Source organism: Hippocampus bargibanti, linkage group LG03 (genome assembly GCF_051943395.1).
Source record: "Hippocampus bargibanti isolate YZ-2025 linkage group LG03, ASM5194339v1, whole genome shotgun sequence".
Lineage (NCBI taxonomy): Eukaryota > Metazoa > Chordata > Actinopteri > Syngnathiformes > Syngnathidae > Hippocampus > Hippocampus bargibanti.
The window spans coordinates 32,979,301-32,998,009 of NC_142736.1; the positions used below are offsets into that span (position 1 = coordinate 32,979,301).

The 18,709-nt window shown below is 40.7% G+C and overlaps 1 protein-coding gene across 3 annotated transcripts in view; it reads right to left on the bottom strand.

The window, feature by feature from the left end:
* Positions 1 to 18,709, bottom strand: part of pcdh9 (protocadherin 9) — a 202,324-nt gene that overhangs the window by 3,596 nt on the left and 180,019 nt on the right. For 2 of the 3 annotated variants that reach the window (XM_088993137.1, XM_088993136.1), the window contains one exon: positions 3,332 to 3,639. In XM_088993137.1, the coding sequence (XP_088849263.1) occupies positions 3,332 to 3,639 (308 nt within the window). Of the gene's footprint in view, positions 1 to 2,901; positions 3,640 to 18,709 lie in introns of those variants that run through there. The other variant, XM_088993138.1, reaches the window with a different exon arrangement.

Here is an 18,709-nt window from a genome sequence, read left to right on the forward strand (position 1 = left end):
CCATGGATATTTTTCGGGACGTTTTAAAATAATAGTCCACATGGAAATAATATACTGTATATACAATAGGTCAGCAAATTCCAAATACTACTGCAGGATTGTACCGGTTAAGTCTATACAGCAATAAAACATTGAGTCATTTACAAATATATTGCTATCCAATTGTACCGACCACTTTTGTTTGTAGCGTTTCCATAGCATCTTTTTCTTGTTTTTAATGCACATATTTTGAGCACTGACATCCTTCATACATGTTTTTTTTTTTCATTTTTTTGTTAAGATTTTACGTTTTCGTTAATATGCAGCATATGAGAAATAAAGAGTATTTATTTTGTTACAAATGTGTGTGTTGAAAAGGAAGTGGGAAAAGGGACAAAGTGGACGAAGACACGTTATAGATCACCGTCCAGCTAAAAATCCTTATCTTTGACAACTACAGTTATTGATATGCAGACCTGTCAACCTGCAACTAATGGTTACATTTTTCCTTACCAAGAAAAAAAAGATACGCGTGTGTAATATTTCATTGCGCTATTTTGAGAACCAATTTTCATATGGAAATATGAATACTTTTAACATCTTTACCCAATAATTAAGTATGTTGTGGCTTTTTTGCTGTGGACAAAATGAATTTGTCCATAGCAAAAAAATAATATTAATTTGAATTTGTGTTCTTACGATGTGTAATGTTTATTAAAAGAATATGAATGAAAAAAAACATAGTAAAATGTTTCATTCAATTGATTTCAAAATAAAATTCCAGTTGTCTTCTCAGGAACTTTAGTTTCTTCTCGAGACTTTTCGCACAGACTTGTTTCTTCACTTTTTACGAGTAGCGATGTTTGTTAGCATGAACATGACTGCTAATATTTATTGACGAAAAGGGAATCGAAAATACAGTGATACATCAGCTCACGAACTTAATTGGTTCCAGGAAAGTGTATGTAAGGTGAAAGGTTTGTCTGCCGAACATTTATTCCCATAATAAACCATTGAAATGAGAATAATTCGTTCTCAGGTCCCCATAAAATGTAAATTTCTACTGAATAAGCCTCCAACTAAACAAAATTTTCCATTATTTTATGTATAATAAATGGGCTATTGTATTGTAATGAAAGAAATAAACTGCACAGTATAATAAAGGGATTGTATTGACCTTTGTGATGGTCGTTTATGTCGTTGCCTCTTGATGATCCGAGTGAAGTTGCCGTGCTTTGTCTGCGATAATACCCTCACTCACACTGTCCCCTGCTAGCTGCTTTTTGTTAATCCAAATCAACAGAAGTTTTTCAACCTCTTCTATTCCCTGAGACCCTTGCTTAGACAACACAGAAACACCCTTAGTCACACGCACACCCTTCATAGCTCGCTTGTTCTTAGGATGGTAGCAATGGTCTACTTAGCATATTGGTACTGGGACGCTAAGTCACACAAACGCACACCTCGTTGGTGTTTTTCGATGACCTCCTTCTTCTGCTCGACCATAATTTTCTTTTGTGTCTTGTTGGGCTTAACACTAGCCGACGGTGGGGTCTTTTTCAGTCCCATAATACCGAGAGTACTACACTCAATAACAAACCACATCCGCACTCAAAGAAAGGGGGTGACGAAAACTAGTCCTCTGCCACCGCGGCACTGTGTGGTTTGCTTCGTCCGCCGAAAACTAGTTCTTCTGCCAAGATTATATTCTCACACATTTAATGTTTGTGAGGCGAACAGTTTGTGAGCTAAAGCGTTCGTAAGGTGAGCTATCACTGTATGTCGTACACGACATCTAAACAAAATCATACAGAATACGCCAAAATATGACCGGTTGACTAGTATGGATCATCCCGTTACATGAAAGTGGTTAATAATTCTTATTTACAAACACACAGTGACGCGAATCAAGAAGCAATGAATCATTGTCCACAAATGATGTTTTAAGAGCCTTCTGAAATCTTAATTCCATTTTTCTTTGATTGTGATGGATAAAATAGTCGAGAATAGCAACCATGTTACATATTTGCAGATATATATATATATATATATATATATATATATATATATATATATATATATATATATATATATATATATATATATATATATATATATATATATATATATATATCAGTCTGCCGCCATAGAGTTCTTTTTTTCCCCCTTAATGTCTTCATTTTGCCCCCTTAGATGTCCTTCCTCTTCACGATAACATTTCAATCCACAAAGGTTCAAGAAAAGGTAAGAAAAGTATCAAGGTGGAGGGAACATAAGCACTTGAGTTTGATGCTGTACGAATATACAGTGATACTTTAGCTTACGAACTTAATTGGCTCCCAGACAGAGTGTGTAAAGCGAAAAGTGTGTATCCCAAAAATCATTTTCTTATAGGAAACCATTAAAATGAGAATAATCCGTTCCCATAAAACCCCCATAAAACATCATTTTCTACGAAATAAGCCTTAAAACTACACAAAATATACCTTAATTTATGTATAATAAATTTGCTACGGTATTATAATTAAAGAAATAAACCGTAGTGTATAATAAATTGGTTTTATTTACCTTTGTGATGGTTGTTGATGGCTTGATGGAATGGAGTTTCATCCGCATGAAACACTTGATGAGGAACGTAGCCTTCTTCTTTCACCATCTGGAGGAATGATCTGCTTTCTCTGCCATCATTTTGCCTTGTTCCTCATCAATTGTGTTCTATTTAGTGCATTGCTTTTTGCATACAGCGTACAGATGGTTTGTGCGGGTTATTTGTGGAGCCTGATTGATGGGATATTTTAACCTTGCAGTCTACACTGCCTTTGCACTATCAAAGTTGAAACGAGTCCAAATTGCACTCTTTTCTATGCATTTTCTCACTCTCTCTGTCGTCTGCCCGTCTCTTTCATGTTTAACCCCCCACCCCCGACTGCCGCGTTCCTGTCGAATCACGTAGCTTTAACCGAAGACTGGGGGCGGAATAGAGGACAAAAATGAGTTGGCTGCCATTTTCTTGTTAGGAGAACGGCCTCGTTCGCAAATGACTCATCACTCATTGTGGCACTCCGCGTGTACCCCGAAAAATAGTTTTTATGCCAAGGTAAAATGTTCATAAATTTAACGTTCGTAAGCCTAGGGGTTCGTAAACCGAGGTATCACTGTATTGCACAAGTGGCTGCCACAATGCGGAAGCATGAGCTGAAGTGATAAGAGGCCACGAAAAGAAGACATCAACCCAAAAAAAAAAAAAAAACAACAACAACGAGGCTAGCTTTGTTTGTTTGTCCGTTTGCAACAGAAGTCCATTTTAAAGCTCCTGGTCCTTCGGGCTGTCCGGGAAGGATTTGGAACTTACCAAAGGAATATCAGCCATGCCGCTGCTTGTCAAGTGTCCCTCTTCACTTCCAAATTGCTTCCTGTCACAAAAATGCTCCGATTGCCCATTGTCCTTTTTCCAGGTTCTAGTCAAGGTATGTCCATTGAGAAGCGTGTCCTTGTGAGCCCACTCTCTCTGCGGCCCAAAACCGGACACGGTGGACTGGTGCTGCCGGTAGGGTGCCAAAGTCGGGGGCATCCAGCAGTTGTCCGAGTGGCCCAGAACCAGACATTCCTGTGTGCACATCTCCGAGGCCTCGAGAAGGCCGCGGGGCCCCAGTGGACCGTCTGGCAGGATGGAAAAGGAAAGAAAAACAGGTCAGTACGGCGTCAGTACGGCGTCAGTACGCCGTGTTGGATTTAAAATGACAAATTTGTCACAGGGTCAGTGGAAAATAGTTCACATTGGTTGAACTCATTCCTGACTAAATGTTTTCTGTCCTTAATACGACATCTACTTTTCAAGGAGTCCCACAGGGGTCAATCCTAAATCCAACTCTGTTTTGTCGTCATGAAGTCTTTTCAATTGTCACAATTAATTGCAACTGTGTTTTTCGTCTGTGTAAGCTCTCAGTCGTACAGGAGAGGTCCATCGATGAGCAGGTTTCTTCAACCGTCATCTGTACTTCTTAGAGGGTGTCGGACGTTTCGCTTCTTATCTAAGAAGCTTCATCAGCTAACTAAAATTGGCTGGTAGCTCCATCCCTATATTTATATCCCTACTGTCAAGTGGTGACGGTGCCAGTCTCTGCTATGATAGGTCCCTGCTCAAAGGTTGGGGGGAGCAGAGGACTATTTCCCGAGACTACACTGATTACTTCGTTCTTGACTGATTATGGGGACTACGACTGGTCTGATTGCCCCATTTTCTCTGTTATCACCTCATCAGCATAACTAAGCCTAGGTGGTCTAAGAAGTCTGTTGTAAGAATCAGGCAGGACAATAGAAGTAATCAGTCAGGACAATAGACGTAGCCAGTGTAGCCTCAGGGAATAGTCCTCTGCTCCTCCCAACCTGAGAGCAGGGACCTATCACAGAAGAGTCTGGAACCACCACCTCTGGACAGTAGGTGTATATATATATATATATATATATATATATATATATATATATATATATATATATATATATATAGGGCCAGAGCTCCCAGCAAATTTTAGTTTGCTTACGAAGCCTCTTGGATAAGAAGCGAAATGTCCGACACCTTCTAAGAAGTACAGATGACAGGGTTTTTGTCATTTTCCACTCAAATTCGAGGACCCACATAACATTGAGTTTTAGGACTAAATAAAATTCAATGCAGCATTAGAAACCTTAGACTGTCTTTTTCTCATCAGATAAAGCGAGTTAATTCCTAAATTAAGAGTTTAGCTATTTTTTTATTTCATTTATTTTGTCATGTCCCTGAGCACGTTTCCTTTTCGTTGCTGAGTATTTGTGTCCACAGATGTTTTTGAATACATTTTTTGAACATTTTATGAAAAGATTAAAATTGCAATGTTTTTTTTAATGTCTCTCATCTCCTGTCCCACATAAATCCGCTTCAATTCCGAGCCGCGACAGTTCCCCATACGCTGTGAAAATGCTGCCCATTAGCGCCATCTTGTATTTATTTAGAGCAGAGATTAAAATGTGAATATTTGCAGTGCAAAAGTGGAGCATATTGATACGATGCATTTTTTGTCTTAAAATGTAATCATATACACTGATGCCTCAGTTTACAAACTTAATTGGTTCTCAGAAAGTGTGCGCAAGGCAAAAAGTGTGTCTTCCAAACGGTAATTTCCCATAGGAAACCATTCAAAATGAGAATAATCCGTTTCCAGGGACCCATAAAAACATAATTCTCTACTAAATAAGCCCTAAAACTACGCAAAATATACCTTATTTTATGTCTAATAAATGTGCTATACACCTCGTTTGTGTTTCTCGAAGATCTCCTTCTTCTGCTCGACCGTAATTTTGTTTTGCATCCTCTTCGCTTGAACACTAGCCTGTTGTGGGGTCTTTTTCGGTCCCAAAAAAGCAAAAGTGCTTCATTCGATAACAAGCCACGTCTGCACGGAGTGCACTGAAAGAAAGTGGTTGTGGAAAACTAGTCCGGCAGCCACCGCGGCGCTGTTCGGCCGTGTGGTTTGGTGTTCTTCCGCCGAAAACTTGTCCGCCAGCCATTGTGGCGCTCGAAGACTAGTTCGCATGCCAAGATTATATTCTTGCGAATTTAATGTTCATAAAACGAAAAGTTCGTTAGCTAAAGCGTTCGTAATCCGAGGAATCACTGTCTTTCTATCGATCCGAAATTCAAGGTCATTTTAGCAAACGCAGCCTTTCAGAAGTGTTTCTGAAACTAGTAGCTTTCGCTTCATGACCTGCCGTGCTTCCAGAGTCTCTAAATAGCGCTTCTACTCGATAACAACACGCCCAATTTCACAAACGCGCCACTTCACCGCTTGAGATTGTGACAAGTCATGATTTTATTCCTTTGTGGCGTCAGCGTTTTAAGTAACTCCGATCGATCGATCGATCGATCGATGCGCACCAGGAACAAAACAAATCCCCTTTTTGTTTGCTTTTTGAACACGACCTCACGAAGCAGTAAGTGACCTCACTGGACCCAAGAATAGCGCCCTGTCATTTGACTTACAAAGAGCGAGTTATCGGGCACAATGGCGTCAGAGCAAGAGATTCGCAAAGACTTATGGGTATTCTGTCCTCCCAAGTTTCATCTTGCTGACAAGCACAATTAAAATAGAGTGACAGCTCGGCTTACCAACGCTTTACCTCACGCATTACGAACGTTAAATTTGCGAGAATATAATCTTTGGCATGCAAAGTACTTTTGGACGGACAAACCAAACCACACAGCGCCACGGTGGCTGGCGGACTAGTTTTCCACACTGCCTCTCTGAGTGCAGATGTGGTTTGTTATCGAGTGGAGTACTTTTTCTCTCATGGGACCGAAAAAGAGCCCACCACAGTCCAGTGTTAAGCCGAAAAAGGACACACAAGAAAATGACGGTCGAGCAGAAGAAGAATATCATCGAAAAACACCAACGACATGTGCGTTTGTGTAACTTAGCGTCCCAGTACCAGTATGCTAAGTCGACCATTGCTACGTGTGGCTAAGGGTGTTTCTGTGTTGTCTAAGTAACAGTCTCAGGCAATAGAAGAGGTTGAAAAACTTCTGTTGATTTGAATTAGCGAAAAGAACCTAGCAGGGGACAGTGTGAGTGAGGGTATTATCGCCGAGAAAGCACGGCAACTTCACTTGGATATCATCAAGAGGCAACGACATCAACGACCATCACAAAGGTCAATAAAATGACATTATTATATTGTACAGTTTATTTCTTTAATTACAATACAATAGCACATTTATTAGATGTAATGTAAAGTATACTTACCATAGTTTAAGGCTTATTTAGTAGAAAATTATGTTTTATGGGGACCTGGAACTCATTTGATGGTTTCCTATGGAAAATTAATGTTTGGAATACACACGTTTCGCCTCACACACACACACACTTTCTGGGAACCAATTAAGTTCGTAAGCCGAGGTATCACTGTTCACATAAAAAAAGGCAAATAACCAGTGACTTTGGTTTGCTCCAACGCCCTTAAGTGCTTCCAACAAAATGGAGGCCTAAGCCTTGAGAAATTCAGAACACTGTCAGAAAATCCGGAAAATATTACTGGACCCACCCTACCCTGCCCACCACCTTATCCAGCTTCATTCCTCTTTGCAAATTTTTGATGATAATACTAGTGCAACCTTGTGTGTTCTATATACTTGGCCAATAAAGGTTATTCTGATTGAAAATCTGATTCTGAGGTGTTGCTAACAGCACGACGCTATCTGTGTATTTAATAGTAGCATTCAGAGTATTAGCTAACTAACTATCTACCTAACTATCTATTAGCTATGTAGCTATTTAAGTGGATAGTTATCTAGCTAGCTATCTGTTGGCTATCGATTAGCTATCTACTTGCTGGCTAGCTAGCTTTCTATCTATTTACTTCCGGGTTGAGTGAACGCTGGCGCTTGTGGCTGCCGCTGCTCACCCACAGGATACTTATCCTGTGACTGTAAAGTGACCTTGCGAGTTTTGAATGGTGCTTAGAAATGAAATGTATTATTATCTTTATGACGAAAATGCTTTAGATGTCAAAATTCGATTTCTTCCCGGCGCAAAGTTGCGAGGGCGCACATTTGGTCGATGTGATGAATTCCGTACGCGCAGTTGAATAAAATGTTAGCCAAGAGCAATACTTTTGCTTAAAGATGGACGCTCCCGCTCCTACTGAAGAGCGCTTTGAATATTCTCTCGTGGCCCTCCCACTCAGCAGCGCCGAGGTGATAGAAAAGGTTGTTTAAAAGAGTCTTCTTCTTTTTTTGTGTCTGTTGGCTACCGCTAATGAGATAGTGTTTGGCTAATTAATTGGATGCACTCTATCAGTACTGATGTGCTAGGCGAACACCAACAAAGCTTCACAATGGCGCAAAGAACGGGTGGGAAGGGAATAAAACGTGATGGAGTGCAGGGAGGGCGGATCCAGTGTCCATCGGGCTTGTTTAGGGCAAGTCCAGATGTTGCTATTTGGGAATCAACGCAACTCTCTTTTGGTGGCAGATGGCCATCTCCGGCTGCCGTTCAAATAGCCGCAAGGTAGGAGATTGCCATCTTGAAATCTGCCCAAAAGGTTTTATTTGGGACGGGGGAAAACAAAAACAAAACATGAAGGATGCACCACCAATACACAAATGCAAAAAGCAAAGCATCTGGACAAAATAAAAAATACCCCCACACCCAAAAAAAAAATCACAATTGATGGATTTAAATGGCGACATAGCTGTCGAGTGTTGAGGACGTGGATTTCAAAATGCTAACTGGTTGAAGATGGCTGGGTTAGGTTCCTCCACCAAAGGTGAAGAACAGCCAAACTTCGTTTTCTACCATTATGTGTTCCAGAAACCAGTTCGAAAACTCAAACAGTTCCTATTTTAACTCATTTACTGCCAGACATGTGCAAAAGTATACCAGGATTTTTGTCATTGTCACTCAAACTCCAATAATAATAATCATGATCGTAATAATACATTTAATTTCTAGGCACCTTTCAAAACTCTCAAGGACACTTTACAGTCACTGGATTTGTTTGTGCGGGTGAGTAGCGGCAGCCATTCGCACCAGCATTCACTCTACCTGTAAGTTTTCTGTCTTGATGAACTTAATGCATTAAAAACAAATGAATGCTGAGGTTCCCTGAGAAATACAATACAATAAAATAAAAAAAATTCAAACATAATAAAATTAAAAACATAAAATACATTATCAGAAAACAAAACAAAATACAATAAAATAGAATAACTTAAAATAGCTTCAAATAAAATACATTAAAATACATTAAATTACATTAACAGTAAAAAAAATTGAATTGACAGCAAGTCAAAATTGGGAAAATCCCAAAGCCGACACCCACAGTACCCACACAATATTGAGTTTTAAGACTACATAAACATTCAATGAAGCGTAATAATCCTTAGACTTTCTAATTTCACCAGAGCAAAAGAGTTGATTCCGAAGTTATATAGATCTGGAGTTATCTGAGCTTGAAATGGGGGCATATGTCCAAAATGCAATGCAATACATACATATTGGTTGCTTTAACGCTTTAACTGAGGCAGTGGCTAACATGGGAAAAAGGGAAATGCTGCCCCCTCGTGGAAGGTAAAACATTGCCAGAGGACGGACCAGCGCTTAATCAGCACCCAAGCATAAAAACACAAACAAAATCCCCAACATATTCGGGATTGGCTTTCCATGTCATATTTTCAATTCCCGAACATATTTGACAATAGCAGTGAATGAGTTAATTAATGTAGTGAGATGCGATACCAGGAAGTGACGTTTGAGAAAATGGAGGGCAGTCGAGTGGTGCATTCAGGTGCGCTCGGACAACCGAGGTATAAAAAAAAGAAATTTTTGGTCAAACACTGAATTGATAAAGAACCCTGACGTTCGAAAACCGAGATTTCACTATCTATCTATCTATCTATCTATCTATCTATCTATCTATCTATCTATCTATCTATCTATCTATCTATCTATCTATCTATCTATCTATCTATCTATCTATCTATCTATCTATCTATCTATCTATCTATCTATCTATCTATCTATCTACCTACATCCATATATATATACACATTTCGTCGTGGATGCTGCAGCAAATTTTCAAATGAGGCTTGTGATCTGCCAATAAAGGCTATCGGAGGCTGCTTAAATATGATAGCGAATATAACATAGCAACACGCTGACTGCATCCTCTGGAGAATACTCGTCCAGTTGATGGATCCTTTCTAGTGTTTTCTTTGAGGCCAGGGAGCGGTTTCTTGTGAGAAGAGATGAAGAGCAAGCGGAACTAACATGAAGAGGGGTGAGGGTAGGCAGTAAAAAAAAGGGAGAATGGAAGTGAGGGGTGATCAGAGAGATATTTATATATAAGAGCAGAGAGAAAGTTAGAAGGGCGATCTGCAGGAAAAGGCAAAGCAAGCTGAAAACATAAAATGAAGAAAACAAAGCCTTCTTCGCACCAAATGACATTTACACGTTTGTCAATTTCGTAAAATTAAAATCATCTACTAATAGACTAATCTACGGGTACTTTATGCTAACAGTAAAAAGCATTGCACATGCCAGCAATGAACCCCAATGCATACGCACTGTCCAAACACACTTCGCTCATTATACATGTACAGTGATACCTTAGCTTAAGAACTTAATTGGCTCCCAGAAAGTGTGTGTAAGGCGAAAAGTTCATCTGCCAAACATTTATTTCCCATAAGAAACAAATAAAAATGATAATAATCTGTTCCCAGTTTCCCATAAAATAAAATGTTCTACTAAATAAGCCTTAAAACTACACAAAATATGCCTTATTTTACGTATAAAAATTGTATTGTAATTAAAGAAATAGACGGTACTTTATCATAAATTCATTTTATTTCACTTTGTGATGGTAGTCGATGGCTTGATGGAATTGAGTGGGGCAGGAGGTAGGGAGTTAATGTTTGGAAGGAGAGTCACCTTCAATAAGGACTTTCCCCTGCTAACCAAATCAAGTTTTTCAACCTTTTCTATTGCCTGAAAAAGTGGTGACCGCATCCCGCCCACCACTTTTTCCAGCGACTCCCATCAGGCAGGCACTACCGATCCATGCGCACCAAATCCAGCAGACATTTAAACAGCGTCTTCCCACATCGCCATGAACTCTCTAAACAGTAACCGGAATAGAACTGTATAGTGCCTCTTTGCAATTTTTTTTCATGATGATACTCGTGCAGCGTGTTCTACCGGAGACAAATTCCTTGTGTGTTCTACATACATGGCCAATAAAGATGATTCTAATTCTGATTGTAAATGATATAAATTATGATTTGCCAGCGGATACAACACAAATGAAAAATCCAATGTCTAACTGAGCGGAGTTTATGTCAAGAGTGTCAGCTCCAAATATCGCAATACATGCAAATTCAAATGTCACAGCCAGAAGAAAAAAAAAAGAAAAGAAAATGAAATGAAATGAAATGAAATCGTCTCCCACTAAACACAGACAGCAGTTTTGGTCTTGACATTTTTAGACGAGTCCGTTTTAATACAAGGAGAATGCTATGAAGCTATAATGACACTATCCATTCCTTGCCTCTGATATAATTTGACTTTTCATATAAGAGCTCACCAAAACAGAGCCATGCAAATGAGAAAAAGGTCGTAAAATTGTTCATGGCCAAGGTTTCCGCACTAGTAAGCACAATGCCAAGGCTTTGATAGCGCAGTTCAAAGCCTTCCACCTCTGGAACCTGAAATGGAAGAATGATTTTACGCCGAGTGGCCAATCGCTCCTTTCTGTCTGAAAACTTGAAGTTAGCATCTGTTTTTCGAAAGGCCAAGAGATTTGACTTTGTTTTCTGTCATGTTTAGCATCTTATCTGGCTTGAAATGGGGGGAAAGCGGGGCAACATGGTGCAAAAGATACAGCGCTAATGTGAAGAATGGGGTAAAGCAGAACAAAGTCCCATGACCCTGTCTTGTTGTGAACGATTGTCACAAATACGAGTCATGGAGGAGCAAAGCAGACAAAGTTAAGGATCGCCGAGTGAAGCCGTGCCAGACTCTGTCCTTTGTCAAATTTGGTCATAGACCAGTACCCCCCCGAGAGGTCTGTAATTGCAATATGAAGGCGGGTGTCCTCTGCGTTCATAATTATCATTTTGGAGCATTGGGTCCGCACACCTCTACATTTGTTCGAAATTACCCGAGGGATAGTACAGAATTGTACTACCGATTAAAAATCTACTCAATTCGACTGGAATAAGTGTTAGAGCCATAAGGTAATCTCGATTAAATATATATATATTTATTATTGTTCATAATTGTTTAATTAGATTTTGAAAAGGTGAAATTGCTTTCATTTTATTATTTTACTTCATGGAAATTTATTAGCGATATTCAGGTATCTGGGTTCCATTATTCATCCTGTCTTTAGTCCGTAAAAAGAAAAGCCATGAATATGCTGACGTAAGTAAGCAGCATGCAGAAGACAGTAAAGCATGAAGCAACAACTTTTCTGACCACGTCTGAATTCACCTAATCGTATCTTCTGAACTCACCTGGTCGGATCCCTTGAATCCACCTGATTAAATCATCTGAATTCACCTGATGGGATCTTTTTAATTCACCTGATCGGGTCATCTGCAGTCACCTGATCAGATCGTCTAAAGTCACCTGATCAGACTGACAGAGAGCCTGAAGTCACGTATGAAGTCACCTGATCGGATCATTTGAATTCACCTGATCAGATCATTTGAATTCACCTGATCAGATCATCTGAATTCACCTGATCAGATTGGCTGAATTCATCTGATCAGATCATTTGAATTTACCTGATCAGATCATCTGAAGTCCCCCTGGTCGGATTGGCTGAATTCACCTGATCAGATCATCTGCCGTCACCTGATCGGATTGTCTAAAGTCACCTGATAAGAATGACAGATCGCCTGAAGTCACGTCTGAAGTCACCTAATCAGATCATCCGAATTCACCTTATCAGGCCTGCTGCAGTCACCTGATCAGATCGTATAAAATCACCCGATCAGACTGACAGATCACCTGAAGTCACGTCTGAATTCACCTGATTGGATCATTTGAATTCATCAGATCAGATCATTTGAATTCACCTGATCAGATCATCTGAATTCCCCTGATCGGAATGTCTAAAGTCAACTAATAACATTGACCGATCGCCTGAAGTCACGTCTGAAGTCACGTCTGAAGTCACCTGATCAGATCATATGAATTCACCAGATCATGCCGTCTGCAGTCACCTGATCAGATCGTCTTAAGTGACCTGATCAGATTGCCTGAAGTCACGTCTGAAATCATGTGATCGTGCTATGAATGTGATCAGGTCGTGTTAAGTCACGCGTTGAGATCGAGTTATGAACGTGATCAGTACATGTTAAGCACATGTTAGCATGTGTTTCCTGTTAGCATAAAAGGCTTGTTTACTCTCCACTCTAAGCATGTTTTGATGAGCCTTGGTATTTGTTCAAGAAAATAAAGCGACCATTATTTTGGATCAAAAATGACAGTCTCGTCTTTTTGTTGTCATTAATGATAAAATAAAGGAAGGCGTCAGAAATCTTCATGCCTTGCTGAAGTAGCGACAAGAGGAAATTAAGTTGCCGATACAATAAAGTATGCCTGAAAATTAAGGTCAGTGATGCTTTTTGGTGTGTTACCATCCACTCACGGTTGCCATTCAGGGTCACGGGTCGGTTGGATACTTTGGGACTGAAGCAATGCCGAGACGGGCCGCTAGTCACCCAAAATGGAGTTCGAGAGAAAGCAAATGTTTTCACTAACATGCAGACTGAAGAGGGAAGCGGTATCTAACATCAACCCATTGACTTCATGTCCGTGTACCTCTTAAGAAAATGTTTCATGACATTCTATATTTGTCCCGCCGCAGCTAAACATCATCTCGCGGCTCATCTCGAGGTAATTGTCTCACCGAGTCCACAATCACCGACAACGACGGCAATTTGAGTCCGACTTTGCGAGTCGGTCAGGCGCTAAATTAGCTGCCATGCGGAGAGCTTTGCTTGAATCGTTTGCCCAAGAGCCTCCGCGGTGCGGAAGAGGGGGTTGCGAAAATGCTAAATGGAGGCGTATGATGCAATCAGCGGGAAAGATCATCATCATGGCCCAATCACGGTTTCTTGAAAAACACTGGCCTTTGTTTACAAAGCCATTTAAGGAAACGCTAAACGGCTGCCTACATTTCGCCTTTGAACATAAGTACTTGATCCTTTGCTTTGTCTGCCAGTGTCCATTCATCACTCGAGACGAGCAACGAGAGACTCAAACGCAACGATGTGCAAACATTTCAAGCATTCGGACGTCTGTCTCGGCCCTTCTGGTTTCACAGAACATATTAGCAAGTTGAGAAGATATATGAAATATGGGATAAGTCCAAGCTAATCGCTCAATTCCAAAGTCAAACTTGTATTTACTTGGACAGACACTAATTTTTATATTGTCGGTGAAAATGAAGGCGAGTGAGTTAACAGGACAGGATATCGACGTTCATAAGACGATCTGATCACGTGACTTCAGAGGTGACTTCAGTCTGATCAGGTGACTTGAGACAACCCGATCAGGTTACTCCAGACGGCCAGATCAAGTGAATTCAAATGATCCGATCAGTTGAATTCAGATGATCTGATCAGGTGACTTCACACGTGACTTCAGGCGAACTGTCAGTCCGATCAGGTGACTTTAGACAATCTGATCAGGTGACTGCAGACGGCCTGATCAAGTGAATTCAAACGATCCGATCAGGTGAATTCAGATGATATGATCAGGTGAATTAACAATCCGATCACTTGACATCATCTGAGATCATCTCCCGGACCCTTTGGAGAGTAAACGGTACACAGAATACAGATACGTTTGTAGTGTTGATCACGTGACAAGAATGAGCCAATCAAAGCATTAGCTTAGCAGAAGAGATAGTTGCTCCAAACTTCTAAAAGTCGACTCAGAAAAGAGTTTTTTCATCATCAACGGACGACTGGTGACTTTGGTGTTTGTCCAGAAACCAGCTGGAAACTGTTGCGAGACCGTGGCTTTAACAACGTTTGGGCAGAACTTCCAAGATGTTGTATCCTTGAATCACTCGTGCCCACGCCACCCCCTTCAGTCCCCAAAACTGACTGAAAAGCAAATGAGCCTTCCCTCTGGGTAGATTTCGGACGAACGTAAAGAAGCAAGATCAATAAAGACTTAGTTCACACTGGCCGTTTGTACTACCATTCTATCTTGAACAAACCACACTGAAAGAGTGGAGAAGATTGGGCAAGTACAGCAGGAGACAACAAATGGCTCAGCCATACTTTTCACAAGTTTTCGCTCTCCCAAAAAAATGAATCTTGCGATATAAAAGCATTCCTCGCTACCCGTCTTTATATGCCGTCTAAAAAACTCACTATCACATGTGCTGTGATACAAGATGTGCATTTGTTGAGGTCATTTTACGAACGTCCATTTATTTATCAAAGTGGCTGAGGTCAAGTAGGGCTTAAAAGGGGGCGGGGGTTAATATGAAGAACGTTAACTCATTCACTGCCATTCCCAAATTTATTCGGGCATTGACAACATGACGTAGAGCGCCATTCCGAAATTGTTCGGGTTTTCTTTTTTCATGCTGGGGTGTCGATAAAGCGCTGGCCAGACCTCTGGCAATGTTTTCCCCTCCACAAGGGAGCAGCATTTGCCTTTTTTTTTCCATTTTAGCGCTTTGTTGCAGCTTCAACTGTTGTTAAAGCGCTATATAAATCAATATGTATTGTATTGCATTATATTTTGGATAGCCGCCCTCATTTCAAGTTCATATAACTCCAGACGCATATAATTTAGGAATTAACTATTTTTTTCTGAGGAAAGAAGAGAGTCTAAGGTTTTTCTTATGCTGCATTTCATGTTTATGTCGTCCTAAAACTCAATTATTCTGTGTGTCCTGGAATTTCAGTGACAATGCCAAAAACCCTGGCACTGGAGTGGACACATCTTTGCAGATGTCTGGCAGTGAATGAGTTAAAATGACTTGTGTAAGAATGCACAGTTAACTCATTCACTGCAATTCACAAATTTATTCGGGAACTGAAAATATGACGTAGAGCCACATTCCTGAATTTGTTCCGGTTTTTGTTTTTTCATCCTTCGGTGCTGATAAAGCGCTGGCCATGGCCTCTGGCAATGTTTTCTTTCTTTTTCACAAGGGGGCAGTAAACACTACTTTTTCCATGTTAGCGCTTTGTTCTGGCTTCAGCTGTTGTTAAAGCGCTACAGAAACCAAATTGTATGGCTGCCCTCATTTCAATGGCATATAACACAAGACGCATATCATTTAGGAAATAACTCTTTTTTTCCAATTTCACCTCATGTCACTCCAGAACCAAATAAGCTTTCTGATGAAAGAAGAGAGTCTAAGCTTTCTACATCTGCATTGAATTCCTACGTAGTCCTAAAACTCGGTGGGTTCTTGGAATTTGAGTGACAATGACAACAACCCTGGCACCGGAGTGAGCACATTTTTTGCCCATCGGCTGGCAGTGAATGAGTTAAACATCTTTGGAAACATCAATATTCAGCAATGAAAAGCAAACAAGCTCAAGGACGTTGGCGGGCGTTGAAAGAAAGAAATACAAGAAAAAATGAAAAACTTGTTAACCGACCCGCACTTTATGAGTCACGACATAACCAAATCATTTTTGGGCTTTCTAATCTATTCATTTCTTTTTATCCCTGTGTGGTATCGGGGCGGGGGGCTAGCATCTCTCGCGGCGGCGGCGTCCACCTGGGATTGCTCGGCAGTCAATCATAGGGAAGATTGTAACTATCTTGCTATTTTAAATCCTGTTTGGAGGAAACAATCAATCCAACTAATCTGGAGGATTACGGGCTTTCGGCGGGCGGGGAGCAAAATGAGAATATTTGGATGATGCCGCCATGTGTAAATGCCAGCCATGAGGACTCCTAAATCCTTACATCTGTGCCTACAATTTGGGACCCCCCCCCCCCACCATTCCTGCCCGTAGCGACTCCTTCCAGCGCTGGATGAAAGTGGAGTCCATCGCTTCCATTTGGAACGCTCCCCGCTCTCCGTCAGCCAAAACTCATCAAATGACATGGCGGCTGAACGTGGCTTTTAATCACCCAGAAGGCTGTCGCTGCCTGTGCGGGCATCATTTTTGACAGAGTTGTCACGCTGAATATTCCGGAAGTCTTGTTTTTGAGTTGGTGACGAGTCCATACGTGACGTCACGGAAGGAACGCCCCTGACCGAAAAAAAGGACACATTTTAGCAGTCCTTCCATCACGTCAATGCATTTTGCTGTGCTGGTTTGTTCTGAAAACGTCATGTTGCACCAAAAAGAGCCAGAAGAGGGCGACCAAGCTCCATGTAAGGAATTTATCAGCCTGTGGAAACGGGCTGATTAATTCCTCACACGGAGCTTGATCGCCATTTTCTGCCTCTTTTTTGGTGATCCATTTCCCCTCAATGTTGCCTCAAAATGGCACGGAATAGATTCTTCTAATCGATTGCAAACATGTATGCTTTCCTCTTCAGAACTATTTCAATCATATTCATAACTGGATGTGTAACAAGAAAGCATATTCTCCGAATCTGAAGCCATTGTTTTGATTCTCCCGCAATGCAAGACGTCTTGGCGTGACGTCACAAACTGGGGGCGGGACTTTCTGAAAATGCTCAATTCGCAACTCAATTTTTTTGCAGATTTTAGACACTTGAAGTCGTTTTTATTGGTGTTTTGTATTTGCCTAAAAATATCAGCCTGCGTGTTTAGGGTATTTAGATGCTATCAAACATTTTTCTGATGTCAGTTAAGAAACAAAAAAGATACGTCGGTTGTCCTTTAAATTCCAGGACCCACAGAATAGTGAATTTTAGGGCGACATAAACATGTAATGCAGCATAAGAAACCATAGACTCTCTTCTTTCATCAGAAAAAAATGAGTCAATTCCTAAATGATATGGGTCTGGAGATATATGAGGTTGAAAGGGGGGCACCTATACAAAATACAACCCATATTGTTTTATATAGCGCTTCAACAACAGCTGAAGCTGAAGTTGTGCTAGTAACCCTGGCCCCATATCCCTAATAATACTAATTATTATTATACATTTTATTTCGAGGCGCCTTTCAAAACTCTCAAGGTCACTTTACAGTCACAGGATAAGTTTCTCTGTGGGTGAGCAGCGGCAGCCGCACGCGGCAGCCACACGCGCCTAGCTAGCCAGCCAGTAGATAGCTAATAGATAGCCAACAGATAGCTACCTAGATAGCTAGCCACCTATATAACTATGTTGCTAATAGACAGCTAAATAGCTAGCCAGCTAGTACATCGGTAATAGATAGCCAACAGAAAGCTAGCCGGATTGCTAGCCACCCAGATAGCCATATAGACAATAGAAAGCTTAATCAAAGTCAAAAAAAAGTCAAAGTCAGCTTTATAGAGAGAAAGCTAGCTAGCCGGGTAGTAGATAGCTAATAGATAGCAAACAAAGAGTTAGCTAGATAGCTAGCCAGCTAGATAGCTATATATCAAATATATATAGCGCTTGAACAACAGTTGAAGCAGGAACAAAGCGCTAACATGGAAAAAATGGAAATTCTGCCCCCTTGTGGAAGGGAAAACATTGCCATAGACCCTGGCCAGCGCTTTATCGGCACCTAATCACGCCATATTTTCAATTTTTGAATTTGTGAGTTGCAGTGAATGAGTTAACAATTACCATGGCCGGCCAGTTCATGAATACAGTGATACCTCGGTTTACGAACTTTTTGGTTTAGGAATGTTGAATTTATGAACATTTTACCTTGGCATACGAACTACTTTTCAGGATTCACATGGAGTGCCACATGGAGTGATGGGTGTTTCGCGAACGAGCCCCTTCTTGGAGCTCCTAACAAGGAGCTGAAAATGGCAGCTTCCTTTTTTTGTCCTCTATTGCCCACCCCCAGTCTTCGGTTAAAGCCACGTGATTGGTCAAGAATACTACAGTGGGGGGGGGGGTGTGGCGTTAAACATTAAAGAGACAGGATGACGACAGAGAGAGAGTGAGAAAATGGATAGAAAACAGTGACATTTGGACTCGTTTGAACTTTGATAGTTCAAAGGCAGAGTGTAGACTGCAAGGTTAAAATATCCCATCCATCAGGCTCCAAGAATAACCTGCACAAGCCATTTATTTGTACACTTGATGGAAA